We start from the raw sequence: 26,882 nt of genomic DNA, 5'->3' as shown, positions 1-26,882 counted from the left end.
AACTTTAGTAGCCCTTTATCTCAGTATACTACAGGCCAAATATGAGTACCCTGAACCTTTCGGTTAGTTAGAAGAAGTCGTTCAAAGATTTTAGTCTATTTCACTCCTATGACCTTGAAAGTAAGTCAAGGTCATTCATTTTCACAACTTTGGTAGCCCTTCATCCCAGCATGCTACAGGCCAAATATGAGTACCCTGGACCTTTTGGCTAGTATGGAAAAGTCCTTCAAAGATTTTAGTCTATTTGACTCCTGTGACCTCTAAAGTAGGTCAAGGTCATTTATTTTCACAACTTTGATAGCCCTTCATTCCAGCATGATACAGGCCAAATATGAGTACTTTGGGCCTTAAGTTTATTGAGAAGAAGTCGTTTGAATGAAAAGTTTACGCATGGCAGATGACAACGGACGGTGCATGATGACTTTAGGTTATTCTAACCCTTCTGGTCAGATGACCTAAAAAAGCCATTTATTTGAACGAACTAGTAAATGAATGTGAATGGTGCTGATATACCCTATTGGTCTGTAACAGACAAGACAAACAAAACATGATATCAATATGATATTTATTGTGTCTGTATAACAGTAATGGGCTGTAACAGGCCTTGAGGAACTGATAGTGAAGTTATACCTATCTTTCCTCTGACCCTCACACAAAGTTTGGACACTCGTCCCTGGGACTGGTATCAGCGTCTGAGGAAACCGAGGTAAAAAAGACATGCTTGGAAAAATGTCAAGAGTGTTTATAATTTAAGACTCAATCTTGGTTCTTCTAATATATTATTGGATGGTTTTTTACTTTTTTTTCTACAATTCCTACTCTATTCTTAAATTACAAATGAAGAATTGTCACAACTGAAAAAAAATGTCCCTTTATTAAAATTAAGTTTGATAAATACAAAACAACATGCCATATAAGTTAATGAATATTTAATTTTTTTTTATTTTTTTTTTTGAAAATTAAATTCAGGACAAAAATGATATACAAAAATATGTATGTAAGTAACATTTCATATCTTCCTTGTATGTTTTATACAGGTACATTTCATTGTATAATGTATTTAAGTCATGTGATTTCTTTTATGAAAACATTTTCATCTCGTTGACATGGAATCATATGATCAGCAAGGTAAGTATACATGTTTACTGTGTACACAATTCTTCTATTTTTAGCACTTTCCATTTTGAAAATCAACCATGGAAACATATTTCATATCTACAACAAGGATATTTCAATCATCCATTTAAATAATATATATATAATATACATGTATAAGTTATCAGGCCTTTAGTGAGATTATACTTTATCAATATTAAAGCAAATTTCCCTATAACATGTCTGCTATTTCAGACATCAGTTAGTAATTTAATCTAATTATATTGCACAGGGACCTGACACATTGATCTACTTTGTAACACAATGTGTACAATTCACTCCTGGTTCACAGGTAAGAATTCAGTTATTGTGATTCCATATGTAGTATTATCTATTTATAAATTATCGATTGTTCCATAATTCCCCTGATTTTTGTACAGCCCTGTAATGACTCTGCTTTCTGTACAGCCCTGTATTTGCAGTCTGGTTTCTGTACAGCCCTGTAATGACAGTCTGCTTTCTGTACAGCCCTGTATTTGCAGTCTGCTTTCTGTACAGCCCTGTATTGACTGTCTGATTTCTGTGCAGCCCTGTAATGACCTGCTGATTTCTGCTGTGCAGCCCTGTAATGACCTGCTGATTTCTGTACAGCCCAGTATTGACTGTCTCATTTCTGTACAGCCCTGTATTTGCAGTCTGGTTTCTGCGCAGCCCAATGACAGTCTGCTTTCTGTACAGCCCTGTATTGACTGTCTGATTTCTGTGCAGCCCTGTAATGACTGCTGATTTCTGTGCATGTAATGACCGCTGATTTCTGTACAGCCCATATTGACTGTCTCATTTCTGTACAGCCCTGTATTTGCAGTCTGGTTTCTGTGCAGCCCTGTAATGACAGTCTGATTTCTGTACAGCCCTGTATTGACTGCCAGTTTTCATTCCTAATTTCACAGATCTACCCTTGTCATGGGTTCCTTGTTCCATTAGACTGTTATCTTGAGCCCATATTTCCCCCGACTCCCTAAATTCCATGCCCCATCCCAGTTTCCATGGACACCAATTTCCTAATTACCATGGTTTCAATGTCCCAATGATCCTGGATCCTCTGTTTCCCAAGATCCATGTTTGTAAGGGTATATTTATTGCCACATGTCACAGTTTCCATAAATCCTTAATTTCCATGGATCCCGTTTCCATGGATCACTCCTTTGCTGACCCTCCTGTTTGACTGAGGTGACGGATAATGTCCATCCAGTCGTGGCCCCGGGGCCGGTCTCCTTGGGCATTCAGTTTTTCATAAAGTCTACGTTTTTGGTTTTTAGTGAGCTGTTCTTTCTTTTCTTTCTTTTTTGAAGTCTCCACAATATCATTAGTTTCTGTCTTGTCTTCACTCTGTCAAAATAACACACAGGAGATTAAATACATGGCAAATTGAGAATGGAAAGATCTCAAAATCATTTTTTAACATTTGTTAAAATTATTTATGCATTAACTATAAAACTACATGTAGCTCCAATTTCTCAGAACAAAAAAAGCACAAGAATTAAGTTAAAACATTAGTTTTCCTTATTTAACTTTGTAAATATTTTAACCTAAATCTGTTTATGACTTCAGTTTGCTTTGAGGAATCAGGCCCAGATCTGCAGGTTTACCTGTATTTTAGGTTTACCTGTATATTTATCTGTATATTTGGTTTACCTGTATATTTGGTTTACCTGTATATTTACCTGTATATTTGGTTTACCTGTATATTTACCTGTATATTTGGTTTACCTGTATATAAGGTTTACCTGTATAATAGGTTTACATGTATATTAGGTTTACCTGTATATTAGGTATATTACCTGTATATTAGGTTTACCTGTATATTTGGTTTACCTGTATATTAGGTTTACCTGTATATTTACCTGTATATTAAGTTAACCTTAGATTAGGTTTACCTGTATATTTGGTTTACCTGTATATTAGGTTTACCTGTGTAATAGGTTTACTTGTATAACAGGTTTACCTGTATATTAGGTTTACCTGTAAATTAGGTTTACCTGTATATTTACCAGTATATTAGGTTTACCCATATATTCACCTGTATATTTGGTTAACCTGTATATTAGGTTTACCTGTATATTTACCTGTATATTAGGTTTACCTTAGATTAGGTTTACCTGTATATTAGGTTTACCTGTATATTAGGTTTACCTGTATATTAGGTTTACCTGTATATTTACCTGTATATTAAGTTAACCTTAGATTAGGTTTACCTGTATATTAGGTTTAACTGTATATTTACCAGTATATTAGGTTTACCCATATATTTACCTGTATATTTGGTTAACCTGTATATTAGGTTTACCTGTATATTAGGTTTACCTTTTATTAGGTTTAGCTGTATAATAGGTTTACCTGTATATTAGGTTTACCTGTATAATAGATTTACCTGTATATTACGTTTACCTGTATATTAGGTATATAACCTGTATATTAGGTTTATCTGTATCATAGGTTTACCTGTATATTAGGTTTACCTGTATAATAGATTTACCTGTATATTACGTTTACCTGTAGATTAGGTATATAACCTGTATATTAGGTTTATCTGTATAATAGGTTTACCTGTATATTAGGTTTACCTGTATATTTAGTTTACTGGCACACATATATTAGGTTTACCTGTATATTAGGTTTACCTGTATATTTACCAGTATATTAGGTTTACCCATATATTTACCTGTATATTTGGATAACCTGTATATTAGGTTTACCTGTATATTAGGTTTACCTCTATAATAGGTTTACCTGTATATTAGGTTTACCTCTATAATAGGTTTACCTGTATATTAGGTTTACCTGTATATTTGGTTTACCTGTATATTTGGTTGAGAATCAGGCTGGTCCGCCACCAGATCATCATAATTCTCCTTCACCCACTCAAACAGCGTGAAGGACATAGCACATCCCATTAAATCTGGTAACTACAACATCCATTACATTACATTAGACTATTACATTAGTTAAACATTACATATTTGACCTTAATGCAGATAAAAACCATGATTTAGTATACCTAATAACAATGAAAATAACAATAAAAAAGTCTTTTGGGACATATTTATAGTATCTGTAGACTAAACATTAACATTAGTTACACATTAGATATCTGACCTTGATGGGACATATTCACAGTATCTATAGACTAAACATTAACATTAGTTACACATTAGATATCTGACCTTGATGGGACATATTCACAGTATCTATAGACTAAACATTAACATTAGTTACACATTAGATATCTGACCCTGATGGGACATATTCACAGTATCTATAGACTAAATATTAACATTAGTTAGACATTAGATATCTGACCTTGATGGGACATATTCACAGTATCTATAGACTAAACATTAACATTAGTTACACATTAGATATCTGACCTTGATGGGACATATTCACAGTATCTATAAACTAAACATTAGCATTAGTTACACATTAGATATCTGACCTTGATGGGACATATTCACAGTATCTATAGACTAAACATTAACATTAGTTACACATTAGATATCTGACCCTGATGGGACATATTCACAGTATCTATAGACTAAACATTAACATTAGTTACACATTAGATATCTGACCCTGATGGGACATATTCACAGTATCTATAGACTAAACATTAACATTAGTTACACATTAGATATCTGACCCTGATGGGACATATTCACAGTATCTATAGACTAAACATTAACATTAGTTACACATTAGATATCTGACCTTGATGGGACATATTCACAGTATCTATAGACTAAACATTAACATTAGTTACACATTAGATATCTGACCTTGATAAGACATATTCACAGTATCTATAGACTAAACATTAACATTAGTTACACATTAGATATCTGACCTTGATAAGACATATTCACAGTATCTATAGACTAAACATTAACATTAGTTACACATTAGATATCTGACCTTGATAAGACATATTCACAGTATCTATAGACTAAACATTAACATTAGTTACACATTAGATATCTGACCCTGATGGGACATATTCACAGTATCTATAGACTAAACATTAACATTAGTTACACATTAGATATCTGATCCTGATGGGACATATTCACAGTATCTATGGACTAAACATTAACATTAGTTACACATTAGATATCTGACCTTGATGGGACATATTCACAGAACCTATAGACTAAACATTAACATTAGTTACACATTAGATATCTGACCTTGATGGGACATATTCACAGTATCTATAGATTAAACATTAACATTAGTTACACATTAGATATCTGACCCTGATGGGACATATTCACAGTATCTATAGACTAAACATTAACATTAGTTACACATTAGATATCTGACCTTGATGGGACATATTCACAGTATCTATAGACTAAACATTAACATTAGTTACACATTAGATATCTGACCTTGATGGGACATATTCACAGTATCTATAGACTAAACATTAACATTAGTTACACATTAGATATCTGACCCTGATGGGACATATTCACAGTATCTATAGACTAAACATTAACATATTAGTTACACATTAGATATCTGACCCTGATGGGACATATTCACAGTATCTATAGAATAAACATTAACATTAGTTACACATTAGATATCTGACCATGATGGGACATATTCACAGTATCTATAGACTAAACATTAACATTAGTTACACATTAGATATCTGACCTTGATGGGACATATTCACAGTATCTATAGACTAAACATTAGCATTAGTTACACATTAGATATCTGACCCTGATGGGACATATTCACAGTATCTATAGACTAAACATTAACATTAGTTACACATTAGATATCTGACCCTGATGGGACATATTCACAGTATCTATAGACTAAACATTAACATTAGTTACACATTAGATATCTGACCCTGATGGGACATATTCACAGTATCTATAGACTAAACATTAACATTAGTTACACATTAGATATCTGACCTTGATGGGACATATTCACAGTATCTATAGACTAAACATTAACATTAGTTACACATTAGATATCTGACCTTGATGGGACATATTCACAGTATCTGTAGACTAAACATTAACATTAGTTACACATTAGATATCTGACCTTGATAAGACATATTCACAGTATCTATAGACTAAACATTAACATTAGTCACACATTAGATATCTGACCTTGATGGGACATATTCACAGTATCTATAGACTAAACATTAACATTAGTTACACATTAGATATCTGACCCTGATGGGACATATTCACAGTATCTATAGACTAAACATTAACATTAGTTACACATTAGATATCTGACCTTGATAAGACATATTCACAGTATCTATAGACTAAACATTAACATTAGTTACACATTAGATATCTGACCTTGATAAGACATATTCATAGTATCTGTAGACTAAACATTAACATTAGTTACACATTAGATATCTGACCTTGATAAGACATATTCATAGTATCTGTAGACTAAACATTAACATTAGTTACACATTAGATATCTGACCTTGATAAGACATATTCATAGTATCTGTAGACTAAACATTAACATTAGTTACACATTAGATATCTGACCTTGATAAGACATATTCACAGTATCTATAGACTAAACATTAACATTAGTTACACATTAGATATCTGACCTTGATAAGACATATTCACAGTATCTATAGACTAAACATTAACATTAGTTAGTTACACATTAGATATCTGACCTTGATGGGACATATTCACAGTATCTGTAGACTAAACATTAACATTAGTTACACATTAGATATCTGACCCTGATGGGACATATTCACAGTATCTATAAACTAAACATTAACATTAGTTAGACATTAGATATCTGACCCTGATGGGACATATTCACAGTATCTATAGACTAAACATTAACATATTAGTTACACATTAGATATCTGACCCTGATGGGACATATTCACAGAACCTATAGACTAAACATTAACATTAGTTAGACATTAGATATCTGACCTTGATGGGACATATTCACAGTATCTATAGACTAAACATTAACATTAGTTACACATTAGATATCTGACCTTGATGGGACATATTCACAGTATCTGTAGACTAAACATTAACATTAGTTACACATTAGATATCTGACCTTGATAAGACATATTCACAGTATCTATAGACTAAACATTAACATTAGTCACACATTAGATATCTGACCTTGATGGGACATATTCACAGTATCTATAGACTAAACATTAACATTAGTTACACATTAGATATCTGACCCTGATGGGACATATTCACAGTATCTATAGACTAAACATTAACATTAGTTACACATTAGATATCTGACCTTGATAAGACATATTCACAGTATCTATAGACTAAACATTAACATTAGTTACACATTAGATATCTGACCTTGATAAGACATATTCATAGTATCTATAGACTAAACATTAACATTAGTTACACATTAGATATCTGACCTTGATAAGACATATTCATAGTATCTGTAGACTAAACATTAACATTAGTTACACATTAGATATCTGACCTTGATAAGACATATTCATAGTATCTGTAGACTAAACATTAACATTAGTTACACATTAGATATCTGACCTTGATAAGACATATTCACAGTATCTATAGACTAAACATTAACATTAGTTACACATTAGATATCTGACCTTGATAAGACATATTCACAGTATCTATAGACTAAACATTAACATTAGTTACACATTAGATATCTGACCTTGATGGGACATATTCACAGTATCTATAGACTAAACATTAACATTAGTTACACATTAGATATCTGACCCTGATGGGACATATTCACAGTATCTATAAACTAAACATTAACATTAGTTAGACATTAGATATCTGACCCTGATGGGACATATTCACAGTATCTATAGACTAAACATTAACATTAGTCACACATTAGATATCTGACCCTGATGGGACATATTCACAGTATCTATAGACTAAACATTAACATTAGTTAGACATTAGATATCTGACCCTGATGGGACATATTCACAGTATCTATAGACTAAACATTAACATATTAGTTACACATTAGATATCTGACCCTGATGGGACATATTCACAGAACCTATAGACTAAACATTAACATTAGTTAGACATTAGATATCTGACCCTGATGGGACATATTCACAGTATCTATAGACTAAACATTAACATATTAGTTACACATTAGATATCTGACCTTGATAAGACATATTCACAGTATCTATAGACTAAACATTAACATTAGTTACACATTAGATATCTGACCTTGATGGGACATATTCACAGTATCTATAGACTAAACATTAACATTAGTTACACATTAGATATCTGACCTTGATGAGAGTACAGTTTAAAAACAATGAACATATTAGTAAGAGTGTTTTTCTGGATATTGTTGGAATATTTGAAAGATTGACTTTTGGAAAATTTCAAAGCCAGATGTGGATAAACAATGATTATCATAATTTTTAGAAGCATATGTTTTCTGTTTTAAAACAGTTTTATCAATATAATATTACAACCCATGCTTAAATCGTCAAGCATCTTATATAAGACCTCCCAAAGTAACTAGTCCTAAAGTGTATAAATCAGTTATAATCAACTGGAAATTTTATGATAACAAATTTAGTGTACATATTGACCATTGGCCATTGGGTAGATAGTCAATCAGCGAAAAAACAGCTGGTTGCATAAAGCATGAATAATGATAAAAATACTTGAAAGTAACGCAGGTGAACAACTGAGGATCTATTATATGTTAATGGCAGAAGGGAGATAACTCTAACAAACAAATCCCTCCCTTCCTTCTGTAAGTCTGATTTATTCACAAAAACCAATTCTCCCTACCTGTTCCTTGAGACCATCCAGTATTTTTTCTTTTACTCCATTAAGACTGAAAAAAATAAAATTATAAAAAAACTATAAATATCTGTAAATGTCTGTTCAGGACAATATTGAGCAGTAAAGTTCACAACTATTATAGCTATCACTAAAAGGTTGTCAAACCAACCAAGATAAAGGGAGATCACCCGTTCGATTCCACAAAGGGGAGGAAACTCATCTTCTATAGAGAACAAAGGGAGATCACCCATCTCATTTCACAAAGGAAAGGAAACCCATCTCTTATTGAGAACAAAGGGAGATCACCCATCTCATTCCACAAAGGGAAGGAAACCCATCTTCTATAGAGAACAAAGAGTGATCACACAACTGATTCAACAAAGGGGAGGAAACCCATCTTCTATAGAGAACAAAGGGAGATCACCCATCTCATTTCACAAAGGGAAGGAAACCCATCTGTTATTGAGAACAAAGGGAGATCACCCATCTCATTCCACAAAGGGAAGGAAACCCATCTTCTATAGAGAACAAAGGGTGATCACCCATCTGATACCACAGAAAAAGGTAGGCTATTCAAGTGTAATGGACACCTTTCAGATATGATGTGAAAATAAAGATTACTCATGTCACATGAAAAGGGGAGATAAACCCAGGCCATCTCTAAGACTGCCTTCGACTGGCAACTCGAGTATGAGTGGGGTTATTTATAGAAATGTCAAATTCTCTGTCAGTCGCATGCTCTCCAGAGTTGTTTTCGTTTATACGGTTTGACTGGTTGCACCTCTAAATAGTTGTTCGCCTATGAACTTAAGGCGGATCTGATGATTTTATATTATTCATCCAAGTCTTGACAAAGCTCTCATAAGCTTGTATCAAAATCTGCAGGCCAGAGAAGATTTATACTTGGAATACCGGTAACAACTTAAACAAACGGCAAAACCGGTTGTTTTAAATAAATGAAAACATCATCCTTGTTCCGCCATTAACTCTGATCAAACTCTCCAAATACTAGGGTTCTGAAATTAACCTTCACCATCCACATAACATATCTATTTTTTTCATACCTGAGTAAAAAGAACCCTGCGTGTTGACTGCCAGAGTAATAACTTTGTTGACCCGAGAGTTGCCAGTAGAAGGCAGCGCTCTAGTGACCAAGGGGCGATTATCCATCTCATATGACAGGAATTGTATGTTACTCATGTCAAGTTAAAAAGGATACTGAGATACTGAGGTCATCAAATGGAAAGGGGAGATAACTCATCTCCTATAGAAGTGAATGAGTGAAGGTGATCCATCTCATAGGTTTGAACAAAGGGAGATAATTCATCTAGAAATCATACAGATCTAGAGAACAAAAGGATATATGGGATAAAGGGGAGGTAACCCAAGGTAGGCAACAGATTATCAGAGATTTTGTCTTACATGTATTTCAGTATAATATACCGACATGTATTTATTGTATAAGATATCCATTAGAAAGAAACATATTTTTGAGTAAACCAAGTGGCAAACCACAATGATGTTTTGTTTACACACTTTTGACCTTTATTTCCTCTCTGGGTGGGGTGTTATTTGTGGTGAAATATGGTATTTCAATATAATATACGTACATGTGTTTATTGTAGAAGGTATCCATGTTGATTGTTGGGCTTTCCTCAGGATAATCTTCACCCCAAACAATCTCCACATTGAAAGCCTTGTAGCTGCCTTCTTCTCCATACTATAGGATTATGTGAAAAACACAGGAATAAGTGTTATCCCAGTATTTGATATATCTCCTCACAAAATATGTTTTAATATGAATAAACAGTGTCTTATAATTATTTACTGATTGATTGTGATTTTTTTTGATTTTTTTCATCTTTGTCCTTGATTTTTCACAAATGATGTTTTGATTATAGTAAACTTTATGTATTTTGTAGGTCTGTGTACCATGGTATTTCAGCTTCTAAATCCAGATCAAATTGTAAAAATGATTGTTTTTTCTCATCCAGTACCCAAAGCATTATCCACAATATGGTTTTACAGCTGAGATTACCTTGTACTGAAATGTTGTTGGGCTCACTTCTTTGAATGATTCATCTCCCTCATAAATGGAATGTAGTACTTCCAGTTCCTCCTAAACCAATAAAAAAAAAACATGATTGTAATTTCAGTACCAAAAAATTTTATTATAAATTAATTACCGTAAATGTACTTCCCGGTATTTTAGCAGTACCAGGTAGTTCAATTTTAGTGCTTTTTGTGCTATCTTTGGAGGGCTAATTTATGTACATGTACAACACTAAAATTTTAATAACAGAAAGTTTACATGTTAACAATATGTACACAGTCATAACGGTAGTTTGGTAGAGCTGATCAGTGTGTCTACAAAACTGTCCCGTTATTAATTAAGGGGGCATACATAATATGGACACATGTAAAAGCTGTTATACCCTCGCATCATATTGAAACCGTCCAGCAACCGATAGGGTTTGACAAATATAGTGTAATAGTGTTTGTGAAACAATTTAAAACACAAACATGACAAAAGCAGAAGTACAAAACTTTTATTGCCAAATTAGTTCATTCATAAATTAATAACACCATTTCATAGATATACAATTAGGCAGAATTGAATTGATCTAATATTGTATTTACAATCATCGAGAAATAACAAAAAGACACTGAACGACAGTACGTTTAATAGTAGTTTTAATGTGTGAAATCATCTCACTACTGACCTACCTGTCAAGTGTGTGATCGTCGTCATTCATTCATGAATCCATTAGTAAGGTGCATTTAACAACACTAATTTTAGAAAAGGGTATTTCCGGATTTCCGGATTTTGACCATCAAATTGCGCTAATTTATATCCACACTAATAAATCGTAATTTACAGTTTTTCTCGTTTGTGCTAAAATAAGTTCATTTAGAGTATAGAAAATAATCAGTGATATCAAGATGGTTGTACTTCCTTATACTGTGTACTGTTGGATTTGCTACTATATTTGTAATATTCTACAACATTCATTGAAAGATGATATTTTGGACTGGTAATAGGTTTTTAATCAATGTCTTAGTACAGTAAATGTAACTAATGAGCATGTATACACTATACTAATCACATAGGTGGATCAGAGAGGCGTCGGCCTCGTATATGTAAATGACCTCGAATTCACGGGCAGGTAAATATAATTGTAACAGGTACACGTAATAGGATGGAGGATATTAAGGATATCCAGTGATTTTTCTCCTTATATAACTGGGGTTTCCCAATTACAATGAAAAATTCCCAAATCAAATTGCTGAGAAAAAAAGCTGTCCTGATAAAAAAATTTTAAGATAAAAAATTCCCAATTGGTGTCAAAAACTTTTTTCCCAAAATACCCTGAAAAATCACTGAAATATCAAAACTTGTTGGGCTTTCCTCAGGATAATCTTCAAAAAAATGTTGATTGAAAGCCTTTGTAAAGATTACTTCTTGAATATACTATACAGAATTAAATGAAAGAAACTTTTCCCAACCAGAAGATCTTACATGAGTAATTTGATATATCTCCTCACAAAATATGTTTTAATATGAATAAACAGTGTCTTATAATAATTTACTGATTGATTGTGATTTTTTTTTTATTTTTTTCATCTTTGTCCTTGATTTTTCACAAATGATGTTTTGATTATAGTAAACTTTATGTATTTTGTAGGTCTGTGTACCATGGTATTTCAGCTTCTAAATCCAGATCAAATTGTAAAATGATTGTTTTTTCTCATCCAGTACCCAAAGCATTATCCACAATATGGTTTTACAGCTGAGATTACCTTGTACTGAAATGTTGTTGGGCTCACTTCTTTGAATGATTCATCTCCCTCATAAATGGAATGTAGTACTTCCAGTTCCTCCTAAACCAATAAAAAAAAAACATGATTGTAATTTCAGTACCAAAAAATTTTATTATAAATTAATTACCGTAAATGTACTTCCCGGTATTTTAGCAGTACCAGGTAGTTCAATTTTAGTGCTTTTTGTGCTATCTTTGGAGGGCTAATTTATGTACATGTACAACACTAAAATTTTAATAACAGAAAGTTTACATGTTAACAATATGTACACAGTCATAACGGTAGTTTGGTAGAGCTGATCAGTGTGTCTACAAAACTGTCCCGTTATTAATTAAGGGGGCATACATAATATGGACACATGTAAAAGCTGTTATACCCTCGCATCATATTGGAACCGTCCAGCAACCGATAGGGTTTGACAAATATAGTGTAATAGTGTTTGTGAAACAATTTAAAACACAAACATGACAAAAGCAGAAGTACAAAACTTTTATTGCCAAATTAGTTCATTCATAAATTAATAACACCATTTCATAGATATACAATTAGGCAGAATTGAATTGATCTAATATTGTATTTACAATCATCGAGAAATAACAAAAAGACACTGAACGACAGTACGTTTAATAGTAGTTTTAATGTGTGAAATCATCTCACTACTGACCTACCTGTCGAGTGTGTGATCGTCGTCATTCATTCATGAATCCATTAGTAAGGTGCATTTAACACTAATTTTAGAAAAGGGTATTTCCGGATTTCCGGATTTTGACCATCAAATTGCGCTAATTTATATCCACACTAATAAATCGTAATTTACAGTTTTTCTCGTTTGTGCTAAAATAAGTTCATTTAGAGTATAGAAAATAATCAGTGATATCAAGATGGTTGTACTTCCTTATACTGTGTACTGTTGGATTTGCTACTATATTTGTAATATTCTACAACATTCATTGAAAGATGATATTTTGGACTGGTAATAGGTTTTTAATCAATGTCTTAGTACAGTAAATGTAACTAATGAGCATGTATACACTATACTAATCACATAGGTGGATCAGAGAGGCGTCGGCCTCGTATATGTAAATGACCTCGAATTCACGGGCAGGTAAATATAATTGTAACAGGTACACGTAATAGGATGAGGATTAAGGATATCCAGTGATTTTTCTCCTTATATAACTGGGGTTTCCCAATTACAATGAAAAATTCCCAAATCAAATTGCTGAGAAAAAAAGCTGTCCTGATAAAAAAATTTTAAGATAAAAAATTCCCAATTGGTGTCAAAAACTTTTTTCCCAAAATACCCTGAAAAATCACTGAAATCAAAACTTTGGCCTGATTATTATGTTAAAAAATGTTGATGAAATTTGAATAAAGATTACTCATGAATAATCTACAGAATCCTAAATCAAGAACTTTTCCCAGACCAGATGATCTGGACATGATGTACATTTGATCCCAGACAGAATAATTTACCTCTTGTTGTTCTTTACAACTCATCCTGTTTTTAGTCTGCTTTGGTGTATCTACAGCAACAGTGTGTATCCTAGGACTTGAGTCATAATCCCTTCATGTGTGGACTTCTAAAATAGTAAAACAAATGTATACGTCGCTCCTGGTATTCATCAAAACACAATGGAAGACATTAAACTTGTCAAAGAATTATCAGATGAATTCCTATACATCTGTGATGTTCAAGAATAAGTGTCGTCATTAGACTTGTACTGATAATCTCAAAGAATCAATTAGATTAATTAGGTCAACCTTAACTATCCTATCATCAAATCAAACATTTCATTATCATTTAATCGGGTGATTTATTAATCTTATTGTAAATAAAGAAAATGCTCTATAAAATATTCAGATACAGTCCCAATTTAATTATACTTATATCCTTAATTCAATCAATCCTCAATATCTTGTCAAAACAGGATTGGCAAATTGTGGCCTGGGTTGTAATAACGTTTTGCAATTATTTAACTGCCTAAAACTACATTATATTATTAATATTCCATAAAGTATGAAAACAATGTCATTTTTCCCATTGGAATCAGTGCTTTTTCATTTTTTTTAATAACAAAGAAATTTTACCTGGTAAAACATTTTTCAGTCCAACATTTTTCATATCCTTTTTTTTGTCTTTGATCTTGCTAAAAATGTATATAGTTTATCCACTCAAAACTTTATATGAAGTCGTTTCCTTCTGTATCACAATTAATATGTCAACAAAATGTAACGAGCATCTTCAAAGAATGACATCGTTGCAACCAAATGACAGAATAATGTTACTATCAAAACTTCTTTCTTTGCTATCATATGGCTAATTATACCTCAACAAAATTAAAAACTGTAAAACAAATTTAATAAATGTGTTTAATTCATAAACGAAAAACTAGGTCCAACCAGTTAAACGTAAACGGTTCTAGTCCCTATGGCTGCCACATGTACCTAAATGCAAAAAATATTTAATTTTGTGTTGGACAGGAAAATGAAACTTTAATAAGCCTTGTGTAGGCACACGTGCCAAAAAATACAAATAATCTCAGCATAGAAAACGCATTTCAAAATAAGATGAATATGTAGTGCACTTACAATCGTTTTGACACTCACTCATCACTCATGCCACATCATGGGCGCAGACATCTTGGTTTTGTCTAAATGTATAAACGTAAATCCGGATCGAAGATTTAATTTTAAAGTTCTAAAAAAACATATTTACAAGGAACATCTCAACTCCATTTTCCCCATATAAAATTAAAACCCCTACAGAATAAATTAGTTTCTAATAAAAAAATATGATTTTTTTTTAAATAGTTACGGAATTTAATTATTATCCGTTTTGTACTTTAGATCTGCATTACTATTTCCTGTAAGACGCCTGCTGAAATGTCACTGGTTGTATTTTAATCGGGACGTTGAACGTGTTCTTTGTAAGTATTTTTGATGGCTTTGGTAAAAATTTGTTCTTTGTCAGCAAAGATAGATTCTATATTTACATAGAATAAATGTAAAACGTTACTATAGCCTGAGCAACGCACAAATACTTTTTTTTCTTTTACGAGCCTCAGTGCTGACGGCAGTCCTGCAAACTAAACAGGTTATAGGGCTAAACTAAAACTATTAATTAGTCTATACATAAAGAGTTCCTTCTTCTGAAATATAACACTTTATAAAAAAATAGATATCTACTGTGTGTTAATATTTTAAGGAGCATAAAGAGAGTATGCTAGAAAGCAGGGTAAAAATCAATAAATTATTGTAGTGCATGCAGATTAATTACCTTTACAATTGTAGGTTTTATCTTATACCTGGTCATTTAAGAATGTGTAAGGTTTTGATGATAAGGATGTATATAATGCAAGAGATTGCTGGAGAAAAAAGTTAGACAGTGAGTGCATGATTATCATTGAACATGTCCATGGTGATGTACTCCCATAACATGAGAGTCGACTGGTCAGCCGTTTTTTTTATCAGACATTATTTTGCTGACTGTCGACTCTCATTTCCAGAGGCCTATTTCTTTGATGCAGCTTCCGACGTCAGATGAAAGCGGAAGGAAAAGTGCAATAATATCAATATTTCTTGCTCTAACAGTGATAACAATGATGTGTACTTACAGTTTAGGTATTAATTGTCCCATTTATCTAGGAAAACCATAACTTGAGGCCTCATAAGATAGTATTTTAGCAGATTAGATATGATGAATCCCTTCCGTAACATTTTGACCTAGTTTTAAATATGGCGGCTGGTTACTCGAAAAACGGAACGTGAATTCAAGTGGGCAGAATGCAAGTAAAAGTAAAGATATGATTTAAACGTTTTATATTGTCACAATCCAAACTTTGAAAATTTTACCCTCAGCATCGGGTAAATGGCCTATCGGAAGTTAGAGGTTAGACACGACGTAATGTTCCAAAAGTGTCTCGTTGTGCTATACCTCTAACATTGTTGGAGTACATGGTGATGATGAACAGTCAATTAATTAGTGTAGAGGCCTTATTATGGTAGAATGAATTACATTTTATAAACCCCGTCCCTTAATACATACCCTTTGGACGGCCGTAGTGACATATTAATGCGTAATTATGTATTTACCCCATTTCATGCGTCCCTCTAGAGCCCCACTGAGACTGTAGTATACTATCAAAATATTGTTTTGTTGAAAAAGACTTGCTATAGTGTGTCAATATCCATTGGGTCACTCATTGCATTATTGATGTCACAAATAATTTTTGAACATGCATGCCCAAATAAGTAAAAAATTGAAGTCTGAATTCCAGTTTTTAGTGTGTGCCTGGAAAATTAACCTGTCGTTGTGATTGCACTTCATAGTCAAGATATATATACAGATATGCGGATGGTCTCAACCGATAGAGGAAATATCAAAGAAATGGAAAAGGAAGGGAAAAATAACACAGATTTCTCCCCCACCCCTCCAAAAAAAAAATCGCCCAAAAAACAAAGTCCTACTTGACAACCAAAATTCTTCAGGACTCCCATTACAGACATCGCGAAAGTTGAAAAAAAAGGCTGGACATTCGGACAGGCAAGGACTGTGAGTAAGCTGGACCGAACAAGACTTTGCCGGACCGAACATTAATGTGAATTTTTGAAGTAAACATAACTTTTTGCTATAAGTATCCGGGCAGCTGTTTTCATGATTATCTAATTTATCTTATGCAGTTTACATATTTGCCAGGTTCAGCACCTGCGTAATACTTCAGAGACACCATTTCTACTAACGTCCAGTACTCAATAATTGCCGGACGGTAGGTCCTGACCAGATTTTAAAATAGGTCCGAGACAAATTTTGCCAGACATGTCCATCGGACCGGCAAATTTCACGATGTCTGCCATGACCTGTGTGTGGTGAACTTTAGGGAACTTCCAGTGAAAGTTTTTGCTCGTTTTTCCTTGAGTACTGTTTGTTATTATCGTGAAAATAGAATCAAACTGAAATCTAGGTGCAAACTGCATTTCATAAATGACATTTGTTATAACCTATAGCTACTATCAAAATTGAATCTGGTTTAAATACTACTGGCTGTCGAAAAACAATTCCACAACTCCATCCCCCCGCCATCCCTATAGCTAACCACAAGTGACCTGAATTCATCATTATATATATACTAGTATAGAAAGGATGACAAAATATATATGTATTCAAATTGAATCATGTTGGTAGTCTATTTTTGTTGGATTAAATACATTGTTAATATTCATTCAATTGTTTCTAGTTTACAGATGACCACTGACTAATTACAATATGGCGTGGGCGAGTAATCTTCCTCAGGAACTGCTGTGTCGGCCGACAGCCTTAGTCTCTCTCACTGGACTAGATATCACCTATAATGCTATCCATAAACTGATCTGGAACTCGTTCTTCAATAACCGACGGTCTGATCGCGTCCCACTACAGTTCAAGGTCACTGCCGGAGATCATGAATATCCCAAGTGCAGAACCAACAAGGTGAGCTAAAAAAGTTTAGGTGTGAGAATTACCAAACTGATATAAAAAAAAAATTGTTAGTGTAAATAAATCCAATATATATATATATGTGTGTATTGGTTAGCACATGCACTGGAATTAAGGGGGAGACAGCTCTAAAAATATGTGTTTCTATTAACATTGAGCAAGTTCAATGAAGTATGACTGTTAAAAGTGTATAACATTGTTTTTCTGTACAACAACTGTATCATTGTATGTATATTTTACTAATACTATCAATGTATCTATGTATATATATTTTACTAATACTGTTATATTATTTTTCTACCCATAGCGCCAGTCATATGAGTGGTACATTCCTAAGGGGGTGCTCAAAAAGTCCTGGATGAACAAACACTTGAACCAAGTCCCAGCTGTTGTTGTTGTTTTCTACGACCTTGACTGGGATGAACATCTCTGGAAGGAAAAACAGATGGAGTGTGCCACACGTGTAGAAATCGTCAGGTAAATCTAGTGTGCCATTTGTGTGGAAATTGTCCGGTAAATCTAGTGTGCCATTGTGTGTAAAGTGTCCGGTAAATCTAGTGTGCCATTGTGTGGAAATTGTCCGGTAAATCTAGTGTGCCATTGTGTGGAAATTGTCCGGTAAATCTAGTGTGCCATTGTGTGGAAATTGTCCGGTAAATCTAGTGTGCCATTGTGTGGAAATTGTCCGGTAAATCTAGTGTGCCATTGTGTGGAAATTGTCCGGTAAATCTAGTGTGCCATTGTGTGTAAAGTGTCCGGTAAATCTAGTGTGCCATTGTGTGGAAATTGTCCGGTAAATCTAGTGTGCCATTGTGTGGAAATTGTCCGGTAAATCTAGTGTGCCATTGTGTGGAAATTGTCCGGTAAATCTAGTGTGCCATTGTGTGGAAATTGTCCGGTAAATCTAGTGTGCCATTGTGTGGAAATTGTCCGGTAAATCTAGTGTGCCATTGTGTGGAAATTGTCAGGTAAATAGAGTGTGCTATTTGTGTGGAAATTGTCCGGTAAATCTAGTGTGCCATTGTGTGTAAAGTGTAAGGTAAACATTTACTGTCATTTTTTTTACACAAAATCAAGGATGTGCGTCTATTATATGAAAAACATTTAGGTGTGAACACTGTTGCAAACAATAAAGGTACTGTATTAGTTAAGTTTTAATAGTAAATACTGTTACCATTCCCTCCTCCCCTCCCCCCCCACACACACACATTTATACATTGATATTACCAGACTGAGAGATTCTTTGTCAGTTTATGCTTACATAACCTCCGAATGCTTTCCCTACAGGAACAGCCTACTGAACAGAGGAACTAAAGTAGCCGTTGTACTGATCCAGAAGAATGCTCCCCTACCCCCGGGGGAGGATGTTGTGGCTGCGGAGAGGGCTGCATCGCTGTGTAGTGCCTGTGATCTGTCTGCCAAACAACTGTATGTTCTACCACACACAGATCATCTCATTGGCTACACCATCAGGTATAGGGAAATCTACTGTTACCAACTACAAAGCTTTTTGGTTCATTCTAGTATTATAAAAAGATTCAACATTATTATGTGACATACTTTGATTAATAAGCTGTGTATTTCTGTCAGTAACGTTGTGACTGTGGGTTCCATGTTGTTAGATAACAGCCATTCTAGAGAATTCAGATGGGTTGCCAATACAGGAGAATAAACACATTTCTGACAGACTTTCTAAAGATGATTTTATGATTAAGATCTATTGTGACTCAATTGTCTTGATACTAAAATATCTGAAAATATACTCTAAAATGTCTTTTCAGCAAAATATTTGCAAGGCTGTTGTCAAAATTTGGCTTTCATAAATATGAAAGATTGATGAATATGCAGAGAGGTAAAAAACAGCCATCATTAGTTCAACAGGATAAAAGACTTTCCAAGATATTTACTGGAAATAATTACAAACCATCCAATGAAACTGAACATGTAATTGATCATATGTTTCAGATTGGAGAATGCATTTTACGAGTTAGCTCAGAGTTATTATCACGGTGAGGCTAGGAAGGTCAAGGCCCATAGAGACTTCCTCAACAAAACTACACATCAGGTAAGTGTTATGAAGATCGTGTTATATATTGGTTTCTGATTCAACAAATTTTAGATTGATTTTTGTTGTTGAACTTGAAGAGAATATTTCACTTTATTAATTTCAAATGTTGAAGACTCTAAAAATGATAAAATTTAGAAAGGCTTTTACTTAATAGTTTATACCTTAATTTGTGATGTTTTGTAGTATTTATAGTGTTATGTGGTAGATTTATCTCTTTGTCGTCTAGAATTCGGTAAAGGGTTTTTTATTAAATCAGCTTTTCCTGATCTTTTCCAGCTTCTGTTTGTACGACATCAGTTTAAGATTGCATTCTTCAGTGAACTAAAGCAGGACAGCCATACTGCATTGAAGTAAGTATTTCAAGCAGTATATGTACATCATGTGTGATTGTCAAATTATATTTAACTTTGTATTCTCAGATGTACAATTGTACAATGTTTTAGCAATGATATTTACCAGCACGTTCCTGGATGGATAATGTAAATTCAAAAAATGAATAACAAACGTTTAAGAATAAGCCTATATTGTATATACTTAGTGTTAAATAACAAGCCTAACATTCAGTTGGTTTAACTTTCGGTAATATTATTTTCTAGACATAACAAACAAAAAACAAGCCTAACTTTCCATACTATTACTTTGTAGACATTATAAACAAGCGTATGGACACCTACTTGAGTTACGGATGCATGATACCAATCTCCTGGAGATAAAATCTATTGCTGGCTTCATTAACTACAAGGTAAACTCTAACAGTCTCATTAGAGTTGAATGACTGTAGGAGCAGGAGAAATACACATTAACACTCTAGACTCCTGTTATGTACGTTAAAACTGTGTTTCCTATCATTTTTGTATTGTGAGTCAAACATGTGTGTTTTAAAGGTAGGTTTCGCCCAATGAAATATAAAGACTACGAAATTGAAATTTATCCTATACATAGATATAATCTTCAGATCATTTTCAATGCATACAGCGAACAATATGGGTGGTCAGTTGCCTAACTTGACCAGGAAAATACTCCTCTAAAAATAGAGCGAAGTCAAGCTTTACATAGAACATGACATATTTTTTCCAAAACGAGGCCCCAGCAACAAACGGAAGCGTGCAACAAAATGTTAGATAGAAGTGACAGTCTTGCCACGGCATGTTTATTTAAAAAACAACAACAACAAATCGAAGTGCGAGGGACTGTTTATACATATCATATTATCTAAAACACGTCGTGTTACTTACATACGCTCGCTAACTTTGTACACCAAATATACATGTAGTTAGTCTGCGGCTGTTTATGCGCTGGCATATGTGTTGAAATTTAACTCACCACGAGTCCCAACAGATCCTGGCAAGTTCCGCTTGAGATGTGGCTTCTGTTTCTTCTATTGCTACATGCCATCTCTGAATTTAATTCCCTATAGATATCCTAGGGTGCTACCGAATCCATTATAATTTCCTCCACTTTGTTGCCGATTCAGATATATTTTTTTCATCTCACACACTTTCGTTCAGCCATTTTGTTTACTTTTAGTGCGTGACAATGCGCATGCGCCAAACTTCGACAACATAATCCATCGCAGCTTCATTTGCATATTATTTTGTCTGACGGACATCGTAATAAATCAAGGATTTCCTTCAATTTTGTATTCAAGACACATTTGTTCAATCTCAAACACATAAAGAAATTAAATTGAGATATTTTAATATGTTTTTTCATCTTTTCTTCCGCTTATCGTATTTCACAAAAAAAAATATTTATTTGGTTGGGCGAAACCTACCTTTAAGAAGAGTTTTTCTAAATATTGTTCTTTTCTCTAAATCTTCTTTTTGTGAACTTCTTTCCAATTGTTTCAAGAAAAGGAAGAAATGTTAATACCATAAGGTTAATAAAAGTTGTAATTATATATGCAATATACCTCTTGGCTAGAGAGAACTTCTCTTTGATCATCAGATCTAGACTAGTAAGCCAGAGGTCTATGGGTGGACCCATATGGTAGAGGCAGTGGTTTAAGTTATATATTTTAGCCGTTATTCCTGTTACTACAAGATAAGATTTCATTATGAATTTGCTATAGCTTTCTTTTCCGTGGACAGATTTGCCGACTATCATTCCAACACAATGCTCCGCTGGATTCCATTGCTCAGTTTAGGAAACACATCGACTTCTTCAAAAGTAAAGTTGGAATAGCAGAGCTGGCATTTGAACACAGTGCATGGATGTCCAAACAGTAAGAAATTATACATCTCCCTTAAACTTCTTATGAAAAATTGATCACTGATTTTCTAAACATCAGCAAAGCTTGCTTTTAAGTTACTGAATATGTTTAACAATATGATGATATCTGGCATACACAGTAAAGAACCTTGCATCTTGTGATAATGATAAATAGGACCTGCTTCACATCTGGCATGTCACAATGTCTTATTTCATACTGATATGAAAAGATATTTTGTTTATTTAGATAACGATTCAGGTTTTATGAGTCCACCTCCCCATCTTTCATCATCCAAGTAATGATATGTGACAGTTATGATAGAATATTGTACTGACCAGATTTCAGGTATTTGGAGATCTGTTTGATGAGGCGATCAAGCTCGGTCTAACAGCAATACAAACTCAGCATCCAGGATTTTACTATCAGCAGGCTGCTAATCACGCTGTCAACAGGAAACAGCTCTGTCGAGGAGTCTGTAAGGTACTGTGATTTTAATTCTCCAATGTTTACATCTAATGATAAAGACCCGTCTACAAGATCATGAAGCAATATGAAACTATATTAAGATCTGACCTAGCCACTTAACTACAAATAACAACCTGAAATGTGGGGTTATTGTCTAATTAGCTAAAAAGATTACAATGTGTTTTAGGATCCTTAAGCCAAAAGCATTACACATATATTAGGTAAATACTATAATATTGTTAAAAAGCAATATTGTGACTTGATTTCCCGGAGTTTTATACATTTTAAAATACATAGATTGACTCTTTGTGTCATCAAACAACCTGGGTTTCAGCATCAGGACCAAAGGTGTTTAGAAAATCTCACAAAATTTACATGTCAGGTCAAACAATAAGAGTAATTATAATGACATCTTGGGGCTTAAGAATCATGTATAGATAAAGAAAATCATTGCTATTTATGTCTTTGATTCTATCTTTCCATTCCAAAGTGTTAAATTTTCATGTTAGCTGCTATGTATAGTTGCTTTATTACAATTTATGTGTGAAGTTTTTAATTGGCAAATGACAAAACAATCAAGTGCTTGTATGATAATACTTATTTATGTATACTTGGCAGCCCCTGACACAGTTGGTACACCCTGATCCTCTCGAGTTCTTGGACAACTTGGACTTTTATGGACAAAGGTCATGGCGTCAAGGCCATCAGAGTAAGCTCCCTTGTTAAATCAATCCTTAATATCTCCATTCTCTCCTGGATTGGGTGTCTTATTGTCTGACCTCTCTCCCTGCTACTTGTACGATATTGGAGTTACATGTAGTTTTTCAAAATAACTTGAAAAAGACTTTTTTTGCCGAGAATTTATTTTCTTTGTACTTATTGCTTTATTGTTGCAGAGCTTCAGTGTTGCTATAAAATCAATTTAATTCTGATTTTGTAAGATATTTGATATAATATCTGCACACATGCTTATTTTGTGGCAATGAAGCGAATCCTCAGTTACTTCGATTTCATATCATGTTATTGTATTTTGGAAATGATAAAACATTGAACAAAGATATATTTTATATGTTATGCACAATTCATCAAATGTCATTGAAATATAACAATACATACAAAGTGTTTTTTTTTGCTTTGACATTTTTTCAGCTGGTAAGTCAATGTTGTTTTGATATGTATTATAAGAAGCTCCATGTTTTAGCTCTATTTCAAAAGCTGTAAAATATCTTATTGAAATATTTATATTAAAATTTCTTGTTCGAATACAAAATACATTTTTATAATAAATAGATTATAGCTAAAATTCAGCTGTGGCATGGAGTTACTTGTCTGTGTTTTGTTGTTTTAATTTTAATCATTTTTGAATTGTGAAAACTTGATCATAAACTTACAAATTATTTTTACAATGAACCTGATCTGTAATTTTCCTTCCTCCAATAATGAAAGATTTGAAGAATAAAAATAATCAGCCAATTTTTACCCATACTGTTCATAAAAGATGTGCTTTTTATATAGATTTTCCTTTTTTGTCAAACATGATATTTTTTTCATTTTTAGCCGCGTCATTTTAGGCTACTATTATGTAATTGTGACGGCCATTCCACCTGGTACTCTGTATGTATATATTACAGAGTTATCTGTCCTTACGGGTAGGTATTGTGACGTCATGCGTTTGTGAGCTAGTCATTATGCTTTCAGAGATAATGACGTCACAATGGATACCTGCCTACAAGGGAGATAATTCAATATATATATATGCAGAGACAGAATAGCAACCTCATAAAGCCATGAATAAGTGAATCTATTCAGATTAAGTAAATTTTGTCTTTGATTTGGCTAACTGTTCACAACTTTTCTTCACTGAACATTTTGAGATACTTTCTATAAAATATGATCAAGCCTATATTTCGTAGAGTATGATTTGCCTTCTAGAATTAACATTTGAGGCTGTGTGTTTTTGTCCTTTGATATTGTTTTTACACATTACTTATGATTGTGCTAGTATTAATATAATAGTAGTCCTACGATGTAGCTTAGTCCAGCACATCCAACATGTCACAGGTTGATGTTACTGACTGTCGGCTTGTATTAAAATACTTATTTATAATATAACACTTATTAATGGCAAGTGAAATTGATGTAAATTGTAAGAAAATATTGAGATTAGGAAAAGATATTTTGTTTGAACTTGTGGTATCATGATAAACTGGAAGTATGTACCGACTATAAAGTATATCTGATTATGTTTAAGAGTTATGCAAGTTTGTGTTACAATGTTCTACTTTAATATTAACTCAAAACTCATACAGCAAAATGATGAATAAATTGCTAAAAGATTGACACAGAATCCATTATAAGTATACAATGATACTGTGAGGATCATCATCAGTAGTATTGATTTATCATCAAACTCTGGCATTTCCTGGATTTCCAGGATTTTTAGGATTCGGTAGAGATCTCCTGTGTGTTGAACATGTAGGGAATGTCATTATCTTTATTATGGTGTAGATGTTGTCAACTTGAGAATCAATGGTGATATGTAACTTCACTAGTTGGAGAATCAAATGGTGGTTGCTGCTATTAAGAAAAGGAAAGTTGATGGCAGGGAAAAAGAAATACTTTTTTTGAAGTTTTCAGTTGCAAGACTACTTTAACCAGAAAAGCATATATCAATTTAAAATACAATTATAATTTGCAAATCCAGACTTTCTTTTCGCATCATTATTTTTTGGTACGAAAAATGATTACATATATGTATGGATATTTGGTATATAATCAATTAAAAATCAAATACATAATCATGTAAATTTTTTATATTTTAATTTTGAAGATAATTTAGTTATCATTAAATATAGTAATTACAGAAAATTATTGTTTTGTATGACTTTAATAAGATGTTTTTAATGTAATTTCATAGCTCTTACCTTGAATCTTACTGGTGATGAGATGGTTTATTGTCCTGTATACAGGTATAGACCCGCCGGACATGCAGAGGGAGCGAGATGGCATCGCTGCCCTACAGAACATGGAGATACAAGTTGATCACTCAGTAAGTCAAACACATTTCTCATTAACTTGGCAACACTAGGCAAAAAAAAAGTCTTTGAATGTTTTCAGAAGCAACAGAGGACTTAAAGTGAATAGTCGAGTAAAGGAAGGCTAAAGTCGGTTAAAATGGTGTTGATATATCCAGTATAATTTCTGGCCAGAATCGCTCCGAATGTGAAGAAATTGATTTATATTAAAGGAATCCTAAACGTCCTCCCAGCTGGCAATGTCTTTGTTGACATTCACACGTAGCCTTGCTTTCAAAATTTATTTTTAGAACTGTGCTAAATGTACACGGGGCTTTTCCTTAATTTCAATCGTCAAATATGGACATCGTAAGCAAAAGTTGACCATCGGTTTGATATTTAAGAACTTTTTGAAGGCCAATGGACACATTTAGATTGGTTTCATTGCCTGACTATTTACTTTGAACAAGGTCTTTAAGTTTTATACGTTGTCAAATCTATCTCTGAATACCACTCAAAAGACCAAGAATAAAAGGGGACCAAGAATAATAGAATTTTTCTCTATCTAGAGGGTGTGACAACGAAATCACAATGTTAACCCGAGGGTTAATTCATGAATGTCAAACCCAAGGCCTGCTGAGGGTTGGACTTTAGAAATTCCAGCCAGGGTTGTGATTTTGTTGTCATGCACACACTCATAGGTAGGGAATGATTCTTTTTATCCCATATACAAAAGAAAAAGAAGAGATGATAGCCTAAAAGAAGCATTTTTACTGCAACATGAACATAGATTGACGTACACGTATGTCAGTTTTAAGTTCACCTTAAAACCTTATAT

At 33.3% G+C, this 26,882-nt stretch overlaps 2 protein-coding genes and 1 long non-coding RNA gene across 5 annotated transcripts in view; 1 reads left to right on the top strand and 2 right to left on the bottom strand.

Annotated features, from left to right (window-relative positions):
* Window positions 1-548: 548 nt before the first annotated feature.
* Window positions 549-1,840, bottom strand: LOC138332390 (uncharacterized). Its single transcript, XR_011209831.1, has 2 exons — window positions 1,729-1,840; window positions 549-1,695 (listed from the first exon to the last, which is right to left on the bottom strand). It is a non-coding gene; the product is annotated as an uncharacterized lncRNA (long non-coding RNA).
* A 67-nt stretch (window positions 1,841-1,907) lies between these two features.
* Window positions 1,908-15,496, bottom strand: LOC138332389 (RWD domain-containing protein 4-like). 2 transcript variants are annotated; one of them, XM_069280468.1, is made up of 7 exons: window positions 15,402-15,496; window positions 14,286-14,392; window positions 12,789-12,869; window positions 10,598-10,707; window positions 8,994-9,039; window positions 3,954-4,061; window positions 1,908-2,484 (listed from the first exon to the last, which is right to left on the bottom strand). In XM_069280468.1, exons 2-7 carry the CDS (start codon window positions 14,307-14,309, stop codon window positions 2,293-2,295), a joined length of 561 nt encoding a protein of 186 aa, XP_069136569.1. In that variant the 5' UTR covers window positions 14,310-14,392; window positions 15,402-15,496; the 3' UTR covers window positions 1,908-2,292. The 2 variants fall into 2 exon arrangements, with proteins under 2 accessions (XP_069136569.1, XP_069136570.1); XM_069280469.1 differs by lacking the exon at window positions 12,789-12,869 and adding an exon at window positions 11,026-11,106.
* Window positions 15,497-15,638: 142 nt separating this feature from the next.
* LOC138332388 (trafficking protein particle complex subunit 11-like) overlaps window positions 15,639-26,882 on the top strand; it is a 49,511-nt gene continuing 38,267 nt past the window's right edge. The window contains exons 1-11 of one of the 2 annotated variants that reach the window (XM_069280466.1): window positions 15,639-15,739; window positions 18,047-18,279; window positions 18,593-18,762; window positions 19,573-19,758; window positions 20,251-20,350; window positions 20,630-20,703; window positions 20,999-21,095; window positions 22,444-22,577; window positions 22,904-23,045; window positions 23,649-23,739; window positions 26,000-26,079. In XM_069280466.1, coding sequence (XP_069136567.1) covers window positions 18,076-18,279; window positions 18,593-18,762; window positions 19,573-19,758; window positions 20,251-20,350; window positions 20,630-20,703; window positions 20,999-21,095; window positions 22,444-22,577; window positions 22,904-23,045; window positions 23,649-23,739; window positions 26,000-26,079 — 1,278 coding nt within the window. In that variant the 5' untranslated portion in view covers window positions 15,639-15,739; window positions 18,047-18,075. Of the gene's footprint in view, window positions 15,740-17,250; window positions 17,365-18,046; window positions 18,280-18,592; window positions 18,763-19,572; window positions 19,759-20,250; window positions 20,351-20,629; window positions 20,704-20,998; window positions 21,096-22,443; window positions 22,578-22,903; window positions 23,046-23,648; window positions 23,740-25,999; window positions 26,080-26,882 lie in introns of those variants that run through there. The other variant, XM_069280467.1, reaches the window with a different exon arrangement.

Source organism: Argopecten irradians, chromosome 9, assembly GCF_041381155.1.
Source record: "Argopecten irradians isolate NY chromosome 9, Ai_NY, whole genome shotgun sequence".
NCBI lineage: Eukaryota > Metazoa > Mollusca > Bivalvia > Pectinida > Pectinidae > Argopecten > Argopecten irradians.
The sequence above is the reverse complement of the archived record's forward strand: the minus strand, read 5'-3'. Positions and strand labels throughout refer to the sequence as shown.

What these genes read in the sequence shown, in the direction of transcription:
- LOC138332389 (XM_069280468.1), bottom strand. Translation starts at nt 14,309, where the DNA reads ATGAGTTGTAAAGAACAACAAGAG. An exon ending in CAACAACATTTCAGTACAAG is followed by an intron (nt 10,708 to 12,788) that starts GTAATCTCAGCT and finishes ATAATCCTATAG; the next exon opens with TATGGAGAAGAAGGCAGCTA. An exon ending in ATTCTCAACCAAATATACAG is followed by an intron (nt 2,485 to 3,953) that starts GTAAACCAAATA and finishes TTATTTTGACAG; the next exon opens with AGTGAAGACAAGACAGAAAC.